The sequence below is a fragment of the Hyaena hyaena genome, unplaced genomic scaffold (assembly GCF_003009895.1).
Source record: "Hyaena hyaena isolate Hyena2069 unplaced genomic scaffold, ASM300989v1 scaffold_1698, whole genome shotgun sequence".
NCBI lineage: Eukaryota > Metazoa > Chordata > Mammalia > Carnivora > Hyaenidae > Hyaena > Hyaena hyaena.
Window position 1 is genome coordinate 131,124 of NW_024082335.1, and position 16,480 is coordinate 147,603.

Sequence of the window (16,480 nt, forward strand, 5' to 3'; positions counted from 1 at the left end):
TCCTAGGTCGGGGAAATCTCTGCTACAATTTGTTCCAGGACTCCTTCAGCACCTTTCCCTCTCTCTTCCTCTTCTGGGATTCCTATGATATGGATATTTTTGCGTTTGACCATATCGCTGAGCTCTCGAACTCTTCTCTCCTGTTCCGGGATCAGTTTGTCTCTTTTTTTGTCACCTTCTTGTTTTTCTATCTTGGTGTCTTCTGAATCACTTATTCTCCTTTCTGCCTCTTCAATCCGTGCATTGGAGGCCTCTAATTTATTATGTATCTCATTTATCGCATTTTTTAATTCTTCATGCCTGTTTTTATTTTCCATTCTGTCTGTAGCCATAGTTTCTTTGATGTCCCCTATGTTTTTTCAAGCCCAGCTATTAATTTTACCATTATTATTCTAAAATCTTGTTCAGTTATGCTTCTGATATCTGTTTTGAGCAGTTCTTTAGCTGTCATTTCTTCTTTGAGTTTCTTTGGAGGAGAGCTCTTTCGTTTCGTCATTTTAGTTAGCTTTCCGGCTCTTGTTGGTTTTAAAGACCTGTTATGCTCCTTGCACTGATGAGCGCTGCTGTAACCATCAAGACTTTTTGACTGTCCAGGGCCTATCCTTTCAGAGAGTGTTTTTTGAATGGTAACTCTTGGTCTCTCTTGTTCGGACCTTGGTTATTTTATTTTCCTATTCGTAGTAATATTTGGGACTCTCCACCTTCTGTACTCTGGCTTATTTCTTGAGGTAGCCCTGGAAAAGAAAACAGACAGACAAACACACAGGGAGTAGGAGCATACAAACGCACAGGCTAATTCAACTAACATGGAAAGCAAGATGGAAAACGAAACAGTTAAGAGAAAAGACGGAGGAGGGAAGGTGAATAATAGGGAGTAAAAAATACATAAAAGGGTCAAAAAGGAGAAAAGAAAAGGAAAAAAGAAGAAAACCGATGGGCAAGAATGGTTTAAAGCATATAACTGGATTTCCCAGCTACATTTAAAAAAATTTTTTTTAATGTTTTATTTATTTCTAGGAGAGAGAGAGAGAGAGACAGCGTGAGCAGGTGAGGGTCAGAGAGAAAGAGTCACAGACTCTGAAACAGGCTGTAGGCTCTGAGCTGGCAGTCAGCACAGAGCCTGACGCAGGGCTCGAACCCACAAAACGCGAGATCATGACCTGAGCGAAAGTCTGACTCTTAACCGACTAAGCCACCCGGGCGCCCCTCCCAGCTACAGTTAAATACCTGTGTGTATGTAGTGCTGGTTGAAGAACATAGAGATAGAGAGAGAAGACAGGGCGGGGATGAGGCAAAATTGGAAATAGAATGAACAGGCAGAAGGGATAAGAAGTTTTTTTCAAAGAGGTAAAGGGTAGAATATGGTTGGATAGGTGAGAGAAGGATGCTGGGGTTATCCAGAGAAACTATATCGTCTAATTACTCCTGAGAGAAAGAGATGAAAAGGTCGGTAGGTGTAGAATTTACATCTACAGAATGGACTTGTGATTGTTTAAGCAAGCCGGCGACCAGAGTTAATCAGGTCAGTGTTCTGGGGAAAAAAGAGAGAAAAGAGAAAGAAGAAGAAAAAAAGAAAGAAAAAAAAAAGGGAGGAGGGCAGCTCTCAAGGAGGGATGGGCGTGGCGTGATACAATGCCTCAGGCGGGAGTTCTGCCTTGGCGGTTGTGGGGAAGAGAGTGACGCTGCTCCTGTCCCTTCTTGAACCAAGCGCTGCACCTTGCTTTTTTGGGTGTGTAAACTCCCTGTACCAGGGGCGCAGCCAAAGTTGGTTGCACTCTTCAACTCAGACCAGTCCCAATCTCCAAATCCCAGTCCGCGTGCCCCGCTGAAATTGCTTTAGACACAACTTCCCAGGCAATCCCCTTGGGGCAATTCCAGGCCCCCTGCCGAGCTCTGGGGGTGGAGTCAGAATCGCTACTTCATTTTCTGGGTCGGGCTGGTGAGCATGGGCGGGGGGCTTGCCTGCCGGGTGCGTGGAGCCCGCTGAAGTGAGGAAAACCAGGTCCCTCTATGGCTCGTCACCCGAAACACGAACTCACAGGCAAATTTCCCTGTTTTTACTTCTTTGCCTTCCCTCTAGAGTTCCAGCCAGCCGGGAGCGCGGATGTCCGGTGTCTGCGCACAGCTCTTCCAGGGGCTCAAGCCGCCCGGGAGGACAATAGCGGCAGGCATGCCACCACTATGAAGTCCAGCCCACCAGGAGCCAGCACAAAGAAGCAGTCTGTGCACTCAGCTCCCCCGGGACCAGTTGGCATGATGGGACCTGGCATGCAGGTATTTGGCAAGTATGGTCTTTCTATGCCCTGAGTGGAGATTTTTCTGTTTTGGACTCTCTCTTTTTCCCCTCTCACTCCCCATAGAGGGTAGAGGGGGATCGCCTCCGACCCTGGAGTCTCCGATCCCGGCCCGATTTTATCTTCCCCAGTTCGCACTCACGTTAGAAGTCTTTCTCAGTGGATTCCGCATCCTTTTTCTTCCAATCTCTCAGGTTTTGTAAGGTTTCCAATGGCTTCAGATCTTTTCTGTGTGATGTATGGGCGTGAGTGCAACTACGGAGCTCCTTACCTCTCCGTCATCTTGCCCCTCTCACTGAATTATTTTTAAATCAGAGTTTCCAAATGTTCTTTTAAATACTTCTCTAGTCTGAGTCTAGAGATTCCTTGAACCCCTACTTTGCATTTCATGTTTTCCTAAAGAAGACATAAATCCCTCACAAACAGATAATTTCATAAAATCATTAGTAAATTATTCATGCTTTCCCTTAATTATGCCCTAAGCTTACCTAAACATACATCTTCACCTCCTCTCACTTTGACTATTATACTGTCCAAACTCATCCTTTGACTTGGCAAACCAGGCACACTTCTTGGAGAACACATGTTTACATTTCAGATTATTTTTTTTAATGTTTTTTTTTTTTTAAATTTATTTCTAGGAGAGAGAGAGACAGTGTGAGCAGGGGAGGGTCAGAGAGAGAGGGAGTCACAGACTGAAACAGGCTCCAGGCTCTGAGCTGGCAGTCAGCACAGAGCCCGACGCGGGGCTTGAACCCACGAACCGCGAGATCATGACCCAAGCGAAAGTCGGACCCTTAACCGACTAAGCCACCCAGGCGCCCCTTCAGATTATTTAAATAAACTTTTCATTTGACTTGGAATGGTGTGGAAAGGCAACAAGAAAATAGAAAATAGAAGCATTCCAGAACTAGAAACATAACACCTCCACATTTTGTAGGTATGCAGGAAGAAAGGTTAGAACTGGTGATTTCTATACAACAAATATTGGCTCTGGCTTACTCTTTGTAAAACTCTATCTTGAGAAGATAAGGAAACTGTGGAGAGGAGTAAATCCAATACCTGAAACATGTAAGAAATGGTTGGGACACCTGGGTGACTCAGTTGGTTAAGCATCGGACTTCAGCTCAGGTCATGATCTCACGGTTTTCGCGCTTGAGCCCCACGTTGGGCTCTGTGGTATTAGCTTGGAGCCTATGTCTCCTCTCTCTGTTCCTCCTCCTCTTGCTCTCTGGCTCTCTCTTAAAAAAATAAATAAACATTAAAAGATTTAAAAAAAGAAACATGTAAGAAATGGTTTTGGGGAGAAATTTTCTGTGTGGTTATGTATGAAAATTTTTCTTGGCTGTATTTCATTATGAAACAATTATTCCTCCACTAATTTCATGAGTGGTGTGCCCCTGAGTGCACTGCTCAAGCCATTGATGGTGAATATAAACCAAACTTCTAAAGCTGGTTTCGCATTTATAAATGTCTTACTAGAAAATTTCACTCCAGATTCTTCCCGTCTTGACTTGCTGACTTTGGTGCAGAGGTTCTTATGCCTGAGCAAAGGCTGGCTTTGCAAGTCATGGTTGATGCATAGAAATTATGAGAAAATTTATGGTTCCTGTGACCCAGTTACTGGGATATTGTATCCTACTCTGATAGTTACATTTTAGGGATGGGCTACCTCTTGTAGAATGTTATATTTGATCAAAGAAACCCCTGTTAAACTGGTCAAGGACCTTCAAGTTAAAACACTATTAGTTCTCTCATGCTATGTGAGAAGGATCTCAGCCACCTGGTATGGACTTTCAAGTTAAAGTTTATTCAATTACTTATAATTTAGGTCTGAGAAGAATGGAAGACTCAAGCTCTAGTGGACCAGCATCATTAGTGTGCTTGTTGGGCACACAGTGGCTTGTGTTTATCTGATAGTATTTGACTATTGCTGAAGAGGTTAAAGAAGACTGCTCACTGTTAGACAAGCAGGGGAAAGATGGAGGAAATGGATTATAGGGAGGTATATATTTTGGTGAAGTTGTCCCCAAACTTTGTGTTGGAAATTAAGTATTTATTTTCAAGCACTGAAGAAGAACTTTTTCTTTTTCTTTAATGTTTTATTTATTTCTGAGAAAGAAAGTATGAGCAGGGGAGGGTCAGAGAGAGAGGGACACACAGAATCTGCAGCACCCTCCAGGCTCTGAGCTGGCTGTCAGCACAGAGCCCAACATGGGGCTCGAGCCCATGAACTGTGAGATCATGACCTGAGCCGAAGTTGGACGCTTAACCAACCGAGCCACCCAGGCGCCCCAAGAACTTTTTCAAAATGACTTTTAGAGAATACAATTCCTTAGCATTGTGTTTAGTTGACACAAATTCTTATTCAGCTTGGGTACAAATAATATGATAGAGATAGTCTTCCTGGACATCATCATGCTGACAGCAAGAGCAGTGGTTAGTCATTCTACCTTCCATAATCTAGTGAGATCAGACCTACTGTAATCCCATCTTTATTAAGCAATCTTATCAGTAGTCATATTAACAGAGTAGCTGCCACTTTGATGCTCAGATTAACCTTTCTGTCACTGACAGTATCCCCCAGAAGGGATGGTCACTTCCACAGCACATTCATCTTTTGTTTATTTATCTCCCTCCACCGGCCACTGCTCATTATCACAGATTTAAAAACAATTTTTTTAATGTTTATTTATTTTTGAGAGAGAGAGAGGCAGAGTGTGAGTGGGAGAGGGACAGAAAGAGAGAAGGAGACACAGAAGGTGAAGCCGGCTCCAGGCTCTGAGCTGTCATGTTGGCACAGAGCCCAACACGGGGCTCAAACTCAGGAACCACAAAGTCAGATGCTCAACTGACTGAGCCACCGAGGCTCCCCAGTCACAGATATTACCATGTGCCAAATTCTCAAAAAAAGAAAAAAAAACAGATTTGTTCTCATTTTTACAGGTTTTTGTGAAATGGAGGTAGTTCAAAGATCACTGTCCCCTCATTCTTCCTAAATTCCTCTTTAGAACTGTCAATGATGATGTTTATGAGAAAACAATGTTTAAAAAGATCCTGGGTGCATATTGATTCAATTGATTTGAGAGAAACTTATGTTTCTCTTGTGGTTCTCTTTAATCATTTTTTTAAATGTTTATTTTTTTGAGAGAGAGAGAGAGTGAGCGTGAGCAGAGCAGAGAGAGAAGGGGACAGAGGATCCAAAGCAGGCTCTGTGCTGACAGCCCAATGCCAGGCTAGAACTCATGAACCATGAGATCATGACATGGGCTGAAGTCAGATGCTTAACCGACTGAGCCACCCAGGTGCCTCCTCTTTAATCATTATCATAATCACCTGGTCACAAAATTTCTCAGTTTTATGCAAACAAAGCTAACTTGATTTGATGAGTATAATTATAAATAAATTATAAAAATACTTCACAGTTCCCTATAGAAGCCCATTCTTAATTTTTCCAGACATGGCTTTCTAGATTCACAACAGAAGGTTTATCCAGCTATCATCACCAACATTATAGTCCTTAACCTTTTCCTCTGGGAGCCCTTATCTTCCTCTTAGAACTGGCTGTGTAAAGTTGCATTCAATCATTAACTTCTGATACTGCTTTTGCCTTTCCAATACGCACATCTTTTTTTTTTCTTTTAATTTTTTTCTTTGTTTCTTTTAATACTGTGGCTCAGTAAAAGTGCTAGGCTTCTGGTTTCTGAAGAGGCCGTTGTTCTAGGACTCTGTCTTCTCACTTCCTTTGGGATTTCTCAGCTCCTGTCCCTTCCTATTTTATTTTATTTTATTTTAGTTTTTTTTTTAATGTATTATTTATTTCTAAGAGTGAGTGTAAGACAGCGTGAGCAGGGGAGAGTCAGAGAGAGAGGGAGATACAGAATCCAAAGACAGGCTCCAGGCTCTGAGCTGTCAGCACAGAGCCCGACGTGGAGCTCGAACCCACGAACCGTGAGATCATGACCTGAGCCGAAGTCAGACGCTTAACTCACTGAGCCACCCAGGTGCCCCCCTTCCTGTTTTAAAGTTTGTCCCTGTTGTTACAGGCATCAGATCCTTGGCAGCACTGAAAATTTCCGAAGTGCTCATCCACTGAGTAATTCCACTCATCTAGGCTGAGTTTACCACCTGTGCCCACTTGTTCAGACTTCTCTGCACCCCTACATGAGTCATCTTGTTCGCAGTCCATTTGAGATGGCGATATTGATGACAAAATTTCTTCAGGCATTTCATGACAATAGACTCATTTCCATTGATTAACTACTTTCCTCAGTGATTAATCAGTGAGACAAACAGATGGTTGGTTTCAAGAGAGAAAATCTGAACTGGCCCAAACTGGAACAAAATAACATAAAGGGTCTGTATGAAAGAAATAGAAGGAGGAATGAAAAAACAAAGAGAACAAAACAGCCCAAAGGAATGATGTGGGAGACTCGGAGTAAGAAGTGTCATAGAAGGAATATAAATTGAATTCTGAAGAGTAAATTGTCGAGATTATTAATACAATTACCATTATTGTTATTTCTTATTCTAGGCAAAGGTCTTGTGAATTAATGAAGACTGAGAAAACCCACAAAAACTTGTGAGGTTTGAGGTGAAAAGTGGCCTGATAGTGTGCTACAGGAAGATGGAGAGAGAGAAAGAATACTGCCTTTTAAGAGGTCATAACTCCTGAAAAAGTTCTTCACTTGAAAACCCTACCCTGTGGATCAACAACAGTGCTGCTCCCTTCTTGCTGAGTGGCTTCCTGGGTGCAGAGGCAGTTCACAACTGGATCTCTCTTCTCTTCCTTATCATCTACCTCTCCATCCTTTTGGGCAATGGCACCCTTCTCTTTCTCATTTGGAACGACTCCAGTTTTCATGAGCCCATGTACTACTTCTAGGCTATGCTGGCAGGCACAGACCTTGGGATGACACTAACCACAATGCCCACAGTCCTGGGTGTCCTGTGGCTGGACCAGAGGGAAATTGCTCAGGGTGCCTGTTTCACTCAGTCCTACTTCATTCACACCTTGGCCATTGTGGAATCGGGTGTCTTGCTTGCCATGGCCTATGACCGATTCATCACCATCTGCACCCCTCTGAGTTATAACTCCATTCATACCAATTCCTGGGTGATGAAGGTAGGACTGGGGGTACTAATGAGGGGCTTTGCGTCCACTGTGCCCCCAACTGTGCCCCTCTATTGGTTCCCATATTGCCGTTCCCATGTTCTTTCCCATGCCTTTTGCCTCCACCAAGATGTCATGAAACTCGCCTGTGCTGACATCACATTTAATCGTGTTTATCCAGTTATTCTGGTTGCTTTGACTTTCTTCCTAGATGCTCTGATTATCCTCTTCTCCTATATTTTAATCCTGAAGACAGTTATGGGCATCATTTCTGGAGAAGAGTGAGCTAAGGTCCTTAACACCTGTGTCTCCCATATTAGCTGTGTTCTGGTATTTTATATTACTGTGATTGGCCTAACTTTCATCCACAGGTTCGGGAAACATGAACCACATGCGGACCACATTACCATGAGTTACATCTACTTTCTCTTTCCTCCATTCATGAACCCCATTATATATAGCATCAAGACCAAGCAAATTCAGAGAAGCATCATTTGCTTATGTTCTCTGCACAGAAGGGCTTGAGCTTGTATTTCAGAATCTTGAGATCTCTGGGATTTTGTAAAAGTTTGACTTTACACTCAGTCTCTTTTTTAAGAGTTAGATGAGATTTTAATTATTACATAAAACTAATATAGATGAAATATTAGAAAACATATTTCAGATTAGAATATGTGTAGGATGTTTTATAGAATACATATAATATATGAATTAGAATGCATAATGGAATAGAATATATAATATTTTATTAGCAGATATATTATAAATATGTAATATATATTTAAGAGAAAATGGTGGTGATTTGGGGGGAAAGGGCTATAGGAAACAGGTGAGATGAGGCATTCCAGATCCCGTAAGTGAAGGAAGAATAAGTACTACTTCAGAAAATGTCAGATGAAAGAAGAAATAGCCTGGATCAAAGACTGCTCATCTGAATGAAGACGTGCAGCTGATAGTACATTTTGTGTGTTATATAAAGGATAATTAGAGTGATATATCATTTCCTCATCTCTATGCTTTGAATCTAACTGTATTGGAAATTATGTTGCTCTAAAAGTAAACATATCTTAGTGAGGAAAATTAGCAAATGTACAGAACTCTAGAAAGCTTACTCCTGAAACCTCAGTTTCCCTTTAATATATTAGTGGATTTTATTATTGAATGGAAACTGATACAGATTCAGATTAAAAGTCAAATAACAACCAATATCCTATGAGTCAGCTGAAGCCAGATCCCCTAGCACCCTGCGTTCGTTTCCATGGCTGCTGGACCCCAACATACCAATTTTTCTTCCTTCTGGCTTTCTCCTTCACTTCCTAATATTTTTCTTCTGTAAAAACTGAGTATAGACTTAAGTACCTCCTGTTTCTATCTCCCCTTGCTTGCTTCTCAACATAAAAGAACTCAGGGCTTTTTCACCTCATGAACTTTTCCCGTTGATAATCAAGTCTGAAAACCTGGCAGAAGTAATGTTATCCGCTGTGGGAGAAGTGTTTTCCTTCAATTTTTCAAAAGGTTTTATGCTGTTCCTTTTGGGGAGCTGTCATGTATTGCCTGTTGTTCATGTTATAGGTAACAATGCTTGTGACCTACGGGCGCCTGGGTGGTTCAGTTGGTTGAACATCTGATTCAGATCAGGTCATGATCTCACAGCTAGTGAGTTTGAGCCCCGTGTCCGGATCTGTGTTGACAGCTCAGACATTGGAGCCTCCTTTGGGTTCTGTGTCTTCCTCTCTCTCTGGTTCTCCTCAACTTGCACTCTGTCTCTCAAAAATGAATAAACATTACAAAGATTAAAAAAATAATACTAATAATTGTGACTTAAATATTTATACGTTCTGAAGGCTTCTGGTTTTTCTTAAGTTGGTTCTTCTAGTTGGACATCCTCCCAACACCCTATTTTCTTATTGAAAACCTGTGTAACCAGGAACCTAGGAAATAGTCGGTCCAGTCTATATTCTGTCTGCCTCACTAAAGAAACTTTCCATACTTATGCCATATCTAGAGAGAAGAATAAGCACTCTACGAATATTCCAGGAACTTCAACATGGAAAAATCTCATCTATCATTTTCACTAGAAAAAGCTTTATCAATTGCCTCGACTCTTACACTTACTCATCTTTTCCTTAAATGCAGTATATCTGGAGATGCATTTTCTAGCAATGAAGAACCCGAGGATATCCAGTGTGAAAAATACCATTATACTTACTGTACTATTTATAATTCTTTATAAGCAGCAGAAGTTGCAAGTTACAGAAATTGACCCCAACTTTTGTAAGTTAATAAAGGGCATTTATAGAAAGAACCCTGGGGAGACCTTCAGAATTCAGCAGGGGCGGTAATGGTGTTTCCCCATCAGCCTGTGATCTTCCTAAGGATGACTGCCCTTCTGTAAGCCTCCAAAGCTCTTAATGCAGTTCTTCAGAAAAAGATAAACAGTTGTATTTGTGTGGTGTGGGTAGGGCTGCTGTATTTAATCCACTATAGACTTCAGCGTTTCAGGCACAGCAAATACCCTGTTTCGGGTATTATTCTAAGAGCATATACATGACTCAGGTTGTGGCGTATTCATGAAGGGAAAAAGAAAACTAAGCAACACACACAGCTTTCAAACATCCTGTTTAGGGACATAATTCGGCACTTATTTAACAATTCTGATTCAGGAATAAAAGGTAATCGTTTTAGACACTTAATTTAACATTGTCCTGAAGATGTAGTTTTCTCTTCTTTCTTGCTTGAAATCTGAGAAATAAACTTTTACCCAGATATTTTCAAACTTTTTACTAAACCTTTAAAATCTCCTTTTCCTGGGTCTTGTTCTTTTCCCCTTCTTTCATGAGTGGTTTGTGGGCACAGGCATGACCCTGCACACAGGTATAGGGAGGTGGGGGGGAGTTCTAGAAACACTCTGTAGCCATGTGATTCTCTCCAGGCCTCACTTCAATCTTTAGTTGCTCACTTCTAAAACAAAGGTATTATTGGAACTGGTTTTCTCTTTTGCTGTGGTAAGAGACTGAAAAATTGACTTGTTCAGGATGCAGAACTGCTAACACCCCAAAAGTAAGTTTCTCACACCTACCTTGTAGAATTATACATCCCACTGCAATCACTAATCTGTTTCCTATCAGCCCTGTTTTGTGTTTTCAAGAATGTCACCTAACAAAAATCATACAATGTGTAACTTTTTGTATTAGTTTCTTTCACTTAGCATAGTGCCTTTGAGATTCATCTAAGTTGTGTTTAGCAATAGTTCGTTTTCTCTAACTGTTGAGCAGTAGTTCTCATAGGATATTCCAGTGCTCAGATTCTCTTCTGGCATTTTGTAATAATTTTCAGTTGGCTGGTATCAGCCTCCAATTATGTTCCACTCTGACCATCCCTTCTCATGTCTATTCCTAAGACATTTCCCTCACACAGAACTCTACCATATCCAAGATTAAATGCCAGATCTTCCTATCTTTCCATCTCTCTAACTCATGCACCTATAGAAATCACATATGCCTTGGTATCTCTATATTATATCTACCATTCACCTTTCTTTATTCTCTGCCCATGTCGTGAGTATTCCCTCATGAGACATCCTCTCCAATCACTCCCTTTATCTCACTTCTTGCTGATCCTCCTTGATGCATTCACTGGCCCTCCCTCGATAGCTCCCTCAAACCTCTTAGCATCATTATCAAATGCTATCACTACTGAACATCTGAATCTAAAAAGTATTGTTGGCAGATGGGCCATGGAACGAAACTAGCAAAATGAGTTGTAATAGGGATGAGCACAGGTACTGCATTTAAGATTAAGATTCAACTCCATAACTGTAAGTGGGAGATGCAGGTATTTTTCTAAAGTGGCTTGAAAAGCTTAGATGTAGAACTGGGATGCTCCAGGGAATACCAGTAATAGAATAAAATCAATTATATATTTAGATCTTATTGCTACTTGATGCTGTGAGAGCCTCATGCTTTTATCTAATTGATCATAATGAGAATTCTTTGAGTTACTTTTCATTATAATTGCTAACTGTCAGATGGAGAGACTGAGAGATAAATAATCTATGTAAGTTAAGTATAGTATCCAAAAAGCATACAATGTGGAACATAATCAGATATATCCATACAAATAGAGTTGGTGGTCCAGGTAAGGGGAAAGTTTTCTATCCTTCATGTTCTCATTAGATGAAAACAAATGGAATATTCAGCCCATCTTTCATGCCTTACATAGGACCCTGCATATCTGCTGAAGACTTGGGGGAGAGGTAGATAACTCAAGCTGTCACATCTAAGAAATGAATGAGGGTGGGTGGCCCTAAGAGAAAAGAGAAGAAGATTGACAAAGCTATGTTTACAAGAGTATATGTAAAATCCACATTATGCCTTTCTTTGTCAATGGGCTTATTTATGAATGAATAATATGTGTAAGAAAGTATGATGTTTGCTTGTAAGTGCTTCAGTGTGCCTACAGGTATCTACAACTTTGACTTGGTAGTTGTCTATACCATGCCTAGATATTTCTTTACTTTCTTAAATCCCAATGATAAGTGTGTATCCTAGTAAATATTTAATACATATCTAAGAAATCATTTGATATTTGTCTACTCACCAAAAATCATTAAGTGCCTAATGTGTACCAGGTTTTCTAGTGAGTACTAGAGAAATAAAAGTGAATGAAATATAATCCTTAATTAATTTATTTTTTAATTACAAATTTTTTGTTTATTTATTTTTAGAGAGAGAGAGAAGGGGAGGGCAGAGAGAGAAAGGGAGAGAGAAAATCCCAAGAAGGCTCCATGCTTAGAGCTTGAAGCAGGGCTTGATCCCATGATCCCGGGATCATGACCTGAGCCAAAATCAAGAGTTGGACACAACCCACTGAGCCACCTGGCAATCCCAAATGTAATCTTTAATTTAAAGAGCTGTGTGGTCTCATTAGGGAGAAAGACATACAAATACAGAACAGATATATGTAGAAATGAGCCATAAGGAAATGCAGTGTATTTACCAGGAGGCTTTGGGATCACAGAAAAGATGATTAGCTCCCATGTCCAGGGGCAGACCAGAAAGAGTTAACTAATATGAAGTTACCTTAAAGGAGAAAACGTCCAGAAATTCCCTTTCCATCTTTCTTCATGATGTTGTCATGATGGAACAGATGAATGCAACAAATGAATTTTAATAAGTAATATTTATGCTTAATGAGTAATATTTATGTTAAATGTTTTAACCTAAACCTGACTTTGCATGCTGAAATGCAGCTGTTAGCCCATTGTTAAATATGAATTTAGGCAGGAATCTATACATGGAGAAGAATGTAAAGAAGAAAAGAAAATAAGGATGACAGAGACCTAATAATCATCTATAGAAATTGAAAAGGGATTAGAAAAACAGACATTTATGAATCCTGAGATAAGTAGATAACATATGAATATGAAAGTGCTATTTGGAGGAAAAAGTAAATCTCTGTATTCAGAGTTTCTTTATATAAAATAACTTAAGTCTATTGTGTTAGATTATAAGGAGGTGAACTTTTAGATCCGTATGGGAAAGTCATTTTTATCACTCAGAGCTGCCTAGTAATGGAACAGGCTACATCTTATATTGCCTACCACTGTGAAGGCCCCAGAGAAAGCTGGAAAATATTTACTACCATATTATGTATCTGGGCACAATATAGAAGAGTGTACAAAGCCTTTAAATTTTCTATGAATTCTAAAACTCTCAGATTATTCATCACCTAATTTGCCTGTAAATATTTTTGATACAACTGCTTACATCATACTCCAAGTCAAAAATCTCTACACTTTACTGAAAATTTCCCATTTATAATTTTGCTGCTTCTATTAGGAATAGCCCCTGATAAAATCACATACTTTTCCAAAGTGATGATTACATACGGTACTTATCCATGGAAACTAGGACCTAGTCTTCTAAACACTTTTAGACTAATTGTACTTTAGTATTTGTGGAAAGGAGAGAGGTTTGTCTCATGTCCACACGTCTGCCGTGTTTCCCACAAGCTCTGAGTAAGAGATCTCCTTGGCACTGGTCACTGAATGCATAGAGGACAAATGGCTTCTCTGAAAAAAAAAAAAGTGTTATTTCTGCCATGTTGCTCTCCAGAAGGGTCTAATCTCTCTTTTCAGCAAAAGACCCATACTTAACCCTTGACAATGTAATCTCATTCTTTGAGTCCCATCTCCATCCGTATGTGATCTTCATGTCCTCATTCCAAATCTCACATCCTTAATATACACACAAGAAGAACTCAAAGGTAATACTAGTAACACTACAGATCATAGTAATAACTACACAATTATTATGTCTGACAGCATGTACAAGGCACTACCCTTACATTAACTCATTCACTATTCACGATAACGCTGTGGGTCAGGATATGTAGTAACCACATCTCTACAGATGAGGTGACTAATGCACAGCGACAAAAATATTGTCCCAAGATCAAAGAGCTAGTAAATAGCAGAGGAGAAAATTCAGCTCAGGTTTTTAAGCTCCAAAATATATGCTCTTAACTATTATATGAGAATAATTCCTGCCAAACATTTTTCAAAGCCTCAGTTATTTGTTCTGGAATAAGATACACTTTGAGGTGAAAAAGGCTAGATTTAGCCAATGTTATGGAGTTTCGTGATCTTTTGCCACTCCAGATCTTATCCTCACTGTTGATGCATAATACATATGTGCTTTCTTATGCCTTTGATTTTACCGTCAATATTTTGATTGCTTTTGGATGTGTGAGGTAATGCTTGTGACTCATGACTGAAATGGTAGAAATGGTAAAGATCACTGGAAGCTATGTACTGCTTTATCTTTTCCATCAGCCCTGGCTATTGGCCATGTGGCTGGTCCTGGAATGTGAAGATGATAATAGGTTGCTGGCCACACCAGGAGTGTCTTCTCATCATGCTCTCCATTCTTCCATGTAGCGAAAAGGATTCTGGGATGGTGAATCCAAATACTGGAAAGCGCTAGCATTTCTGTGCCTCTGCTTGGAGATGAGTGCCCAGTAGAACCAACTGATAATTCACATCTGCTTGTGACATAGAGCCATAAAAAAAACCTGAATTGTAAGAAAGATTGCCTAAAATTAATGAGGCAAGCCATATTTCTGATGTACATTTGTATTTATTTGTGGCTTTGTTTACTTGCTTCTGGTTTCTCTTACATGCCATTTCAAATTCTCACCTTGTGGGCTGAGATAAAAAGACCATCAGTTCCAGCCCTCCAAAAATGATAAATATTTTCTTAATTCACTCCCCCAAATTTGCCCATTTCCTCAAGTTCACTTAGATTGATCATCTTTCATGAACTAAAGAATCACGAAATGTTTCCTAAATCCATTCTTGCATCTTCTTTACGCATCTGACATTTTAGCTGTAACCCAGATTCCCAAGGGGATTTAAGGCAGAAGGTGTTAGTCTCCGCAGTGCTTTAACCAGCATGCCCGTGGTGACTAACCCCAACAATCTTCTACTTCATCCTCACAGCCTCTCTGGTCCTTCCTGCCCAAGTCTCTATCCCTTCTGTCATCTCCACCCTGTCCCCATGGGCATCCTGGCCAACATCAGGACAGAACCGTTGCTTGATGAGCCCGTGCTCCTCTCCATGTTGGCTCAGATGGTATTTACCTTCCCACATCCTTCTCACTGTCATGGAGTGCCTCAGAGTTTAACTTTTAAGCTTATCTTCACGTGTCCTTCCTCTTTAGATGGTCTTTATGAAATCGTCTCCACTGATGGTCCAATCCTGACTGCCATGTGGCTGTCTCCTACAACGTGTGATATGCCTCTGCCTTAATTCAGAGTCCTCGGCAGGGTTGGCCTCACCCTCACTTGCTGTTAGGTGCTGTGTGCCCTTTTATATCATTCTCATCAAATAGATTTTCGTCTCTTGCCTGAGCCATCTCTCTCATCCCTCTTGCCTCCAGCTTGCTGTGATCTACTCCGTTGGTACTTTTGTCTCAACTAATAACTGGAATGGCTTTATGCTAGTGTTGCTCATTGTAATATGGGACCCATGGTCCATTATTCTTTCCCTTACAGTGATCTGGAAAAGCACCCAATCATTTCACTCTTTGGGAAATATCTATAAACGTTCAAGTTCACTCTTCGAAAGCACCAGTGCACCCTCTCTGATTGAGTGTCTCACAGCCTGGTGGTCTGCACTCTGGAGAATCTGAGTGCTTATCTGAGTGCTTACTGTGAAGACTGAGAATGTCACTGGTACTTACAATGAGAAAAAATGGGTTATTTCAATGAAAATATTATTTTTCTTATACTAACGTATTCTGTAACACGTATCTCGAAGAACTCTTCAGAAAAGTAAGCTGCAGCTGTTGCTTTGACCACTAGAGGGAAGGAGACACCCATGAAGTGAATACGCCAAGATGGGTGGAGCATCACTTGAGGACGTGTTGAAGGGTCTCTTGACTGAAGGTGGGAGTCCCCACCTTGCAGAGATGGGGCATCTGGGCACCCCTCCCACTTCCCCTTTTCCCCAGTTATGTCTCCTGAGGAAATGTCTATACTTCATTCCTCATATCTAATAATAAAGCAAAGGATAGTAAAATCAGCTTGGATTTTCAAAATATCGCAGACTTTCAAAATAATTTTAGTTATTAGTCTGTATTTATTCTAGCATTGCAGAAAAGGTAATAATGTAATGGAAATAGCTTTTTCATGAGATAAAGAAGCAAATATTACATCTCTTTCCCCACTCCTCCAACCCTTCTCTCTTTCCTTCACTACTTGCCTCCCACCCCCTACCTTCCTCCCCCATATGGGAAATATTTTCTGGAATGATTCACACCAGACACCTAAAGCTGGTTACTTTGGGGGAAAAGAATGATATTGAGAAGATAGGGTTGCATGAGATCTTTTAATTCTTAGTTTATATGTATTTGTATATTATTCTATAATATAAAGTTATATTCTAGCTACATAATATTCAGATATCTCCTTATATAATCTGACCTATAGTTTACTCACTTGGAAAAGGAGGATAAATACTTGGTGTATAGTGTATGGATGATTAAATAAGATACTGTGTTTAAAGCCCAG

At 40.3% G+C, this 16,480-nt stretch overlaps 1 protein-coding gene across 1 annotated transcript in view; it reads left to right on the plus strand.

The window, feature by feature from the left end:
- The window catches only part of LOC120226471 (olfactory receptor 51B4-like), a 12,597-nt gene extending 4,665 nt beyond the window's left edge, over positions 1-7,932 (plus strand). Inside the window, 2 exon segments of the mRNA XM_039224663.1 lie at positions 2,081-2,285; positions 6,975-7,932. Coding sequence (XP_039080594.1) covers positions 2,081-2,285; positions 6,975-7,932 — 1,163 coding nt within the window.
- The last annotated feature ends 8,548 nt before the right edge of the window (positions 7,933-16,480 follow it).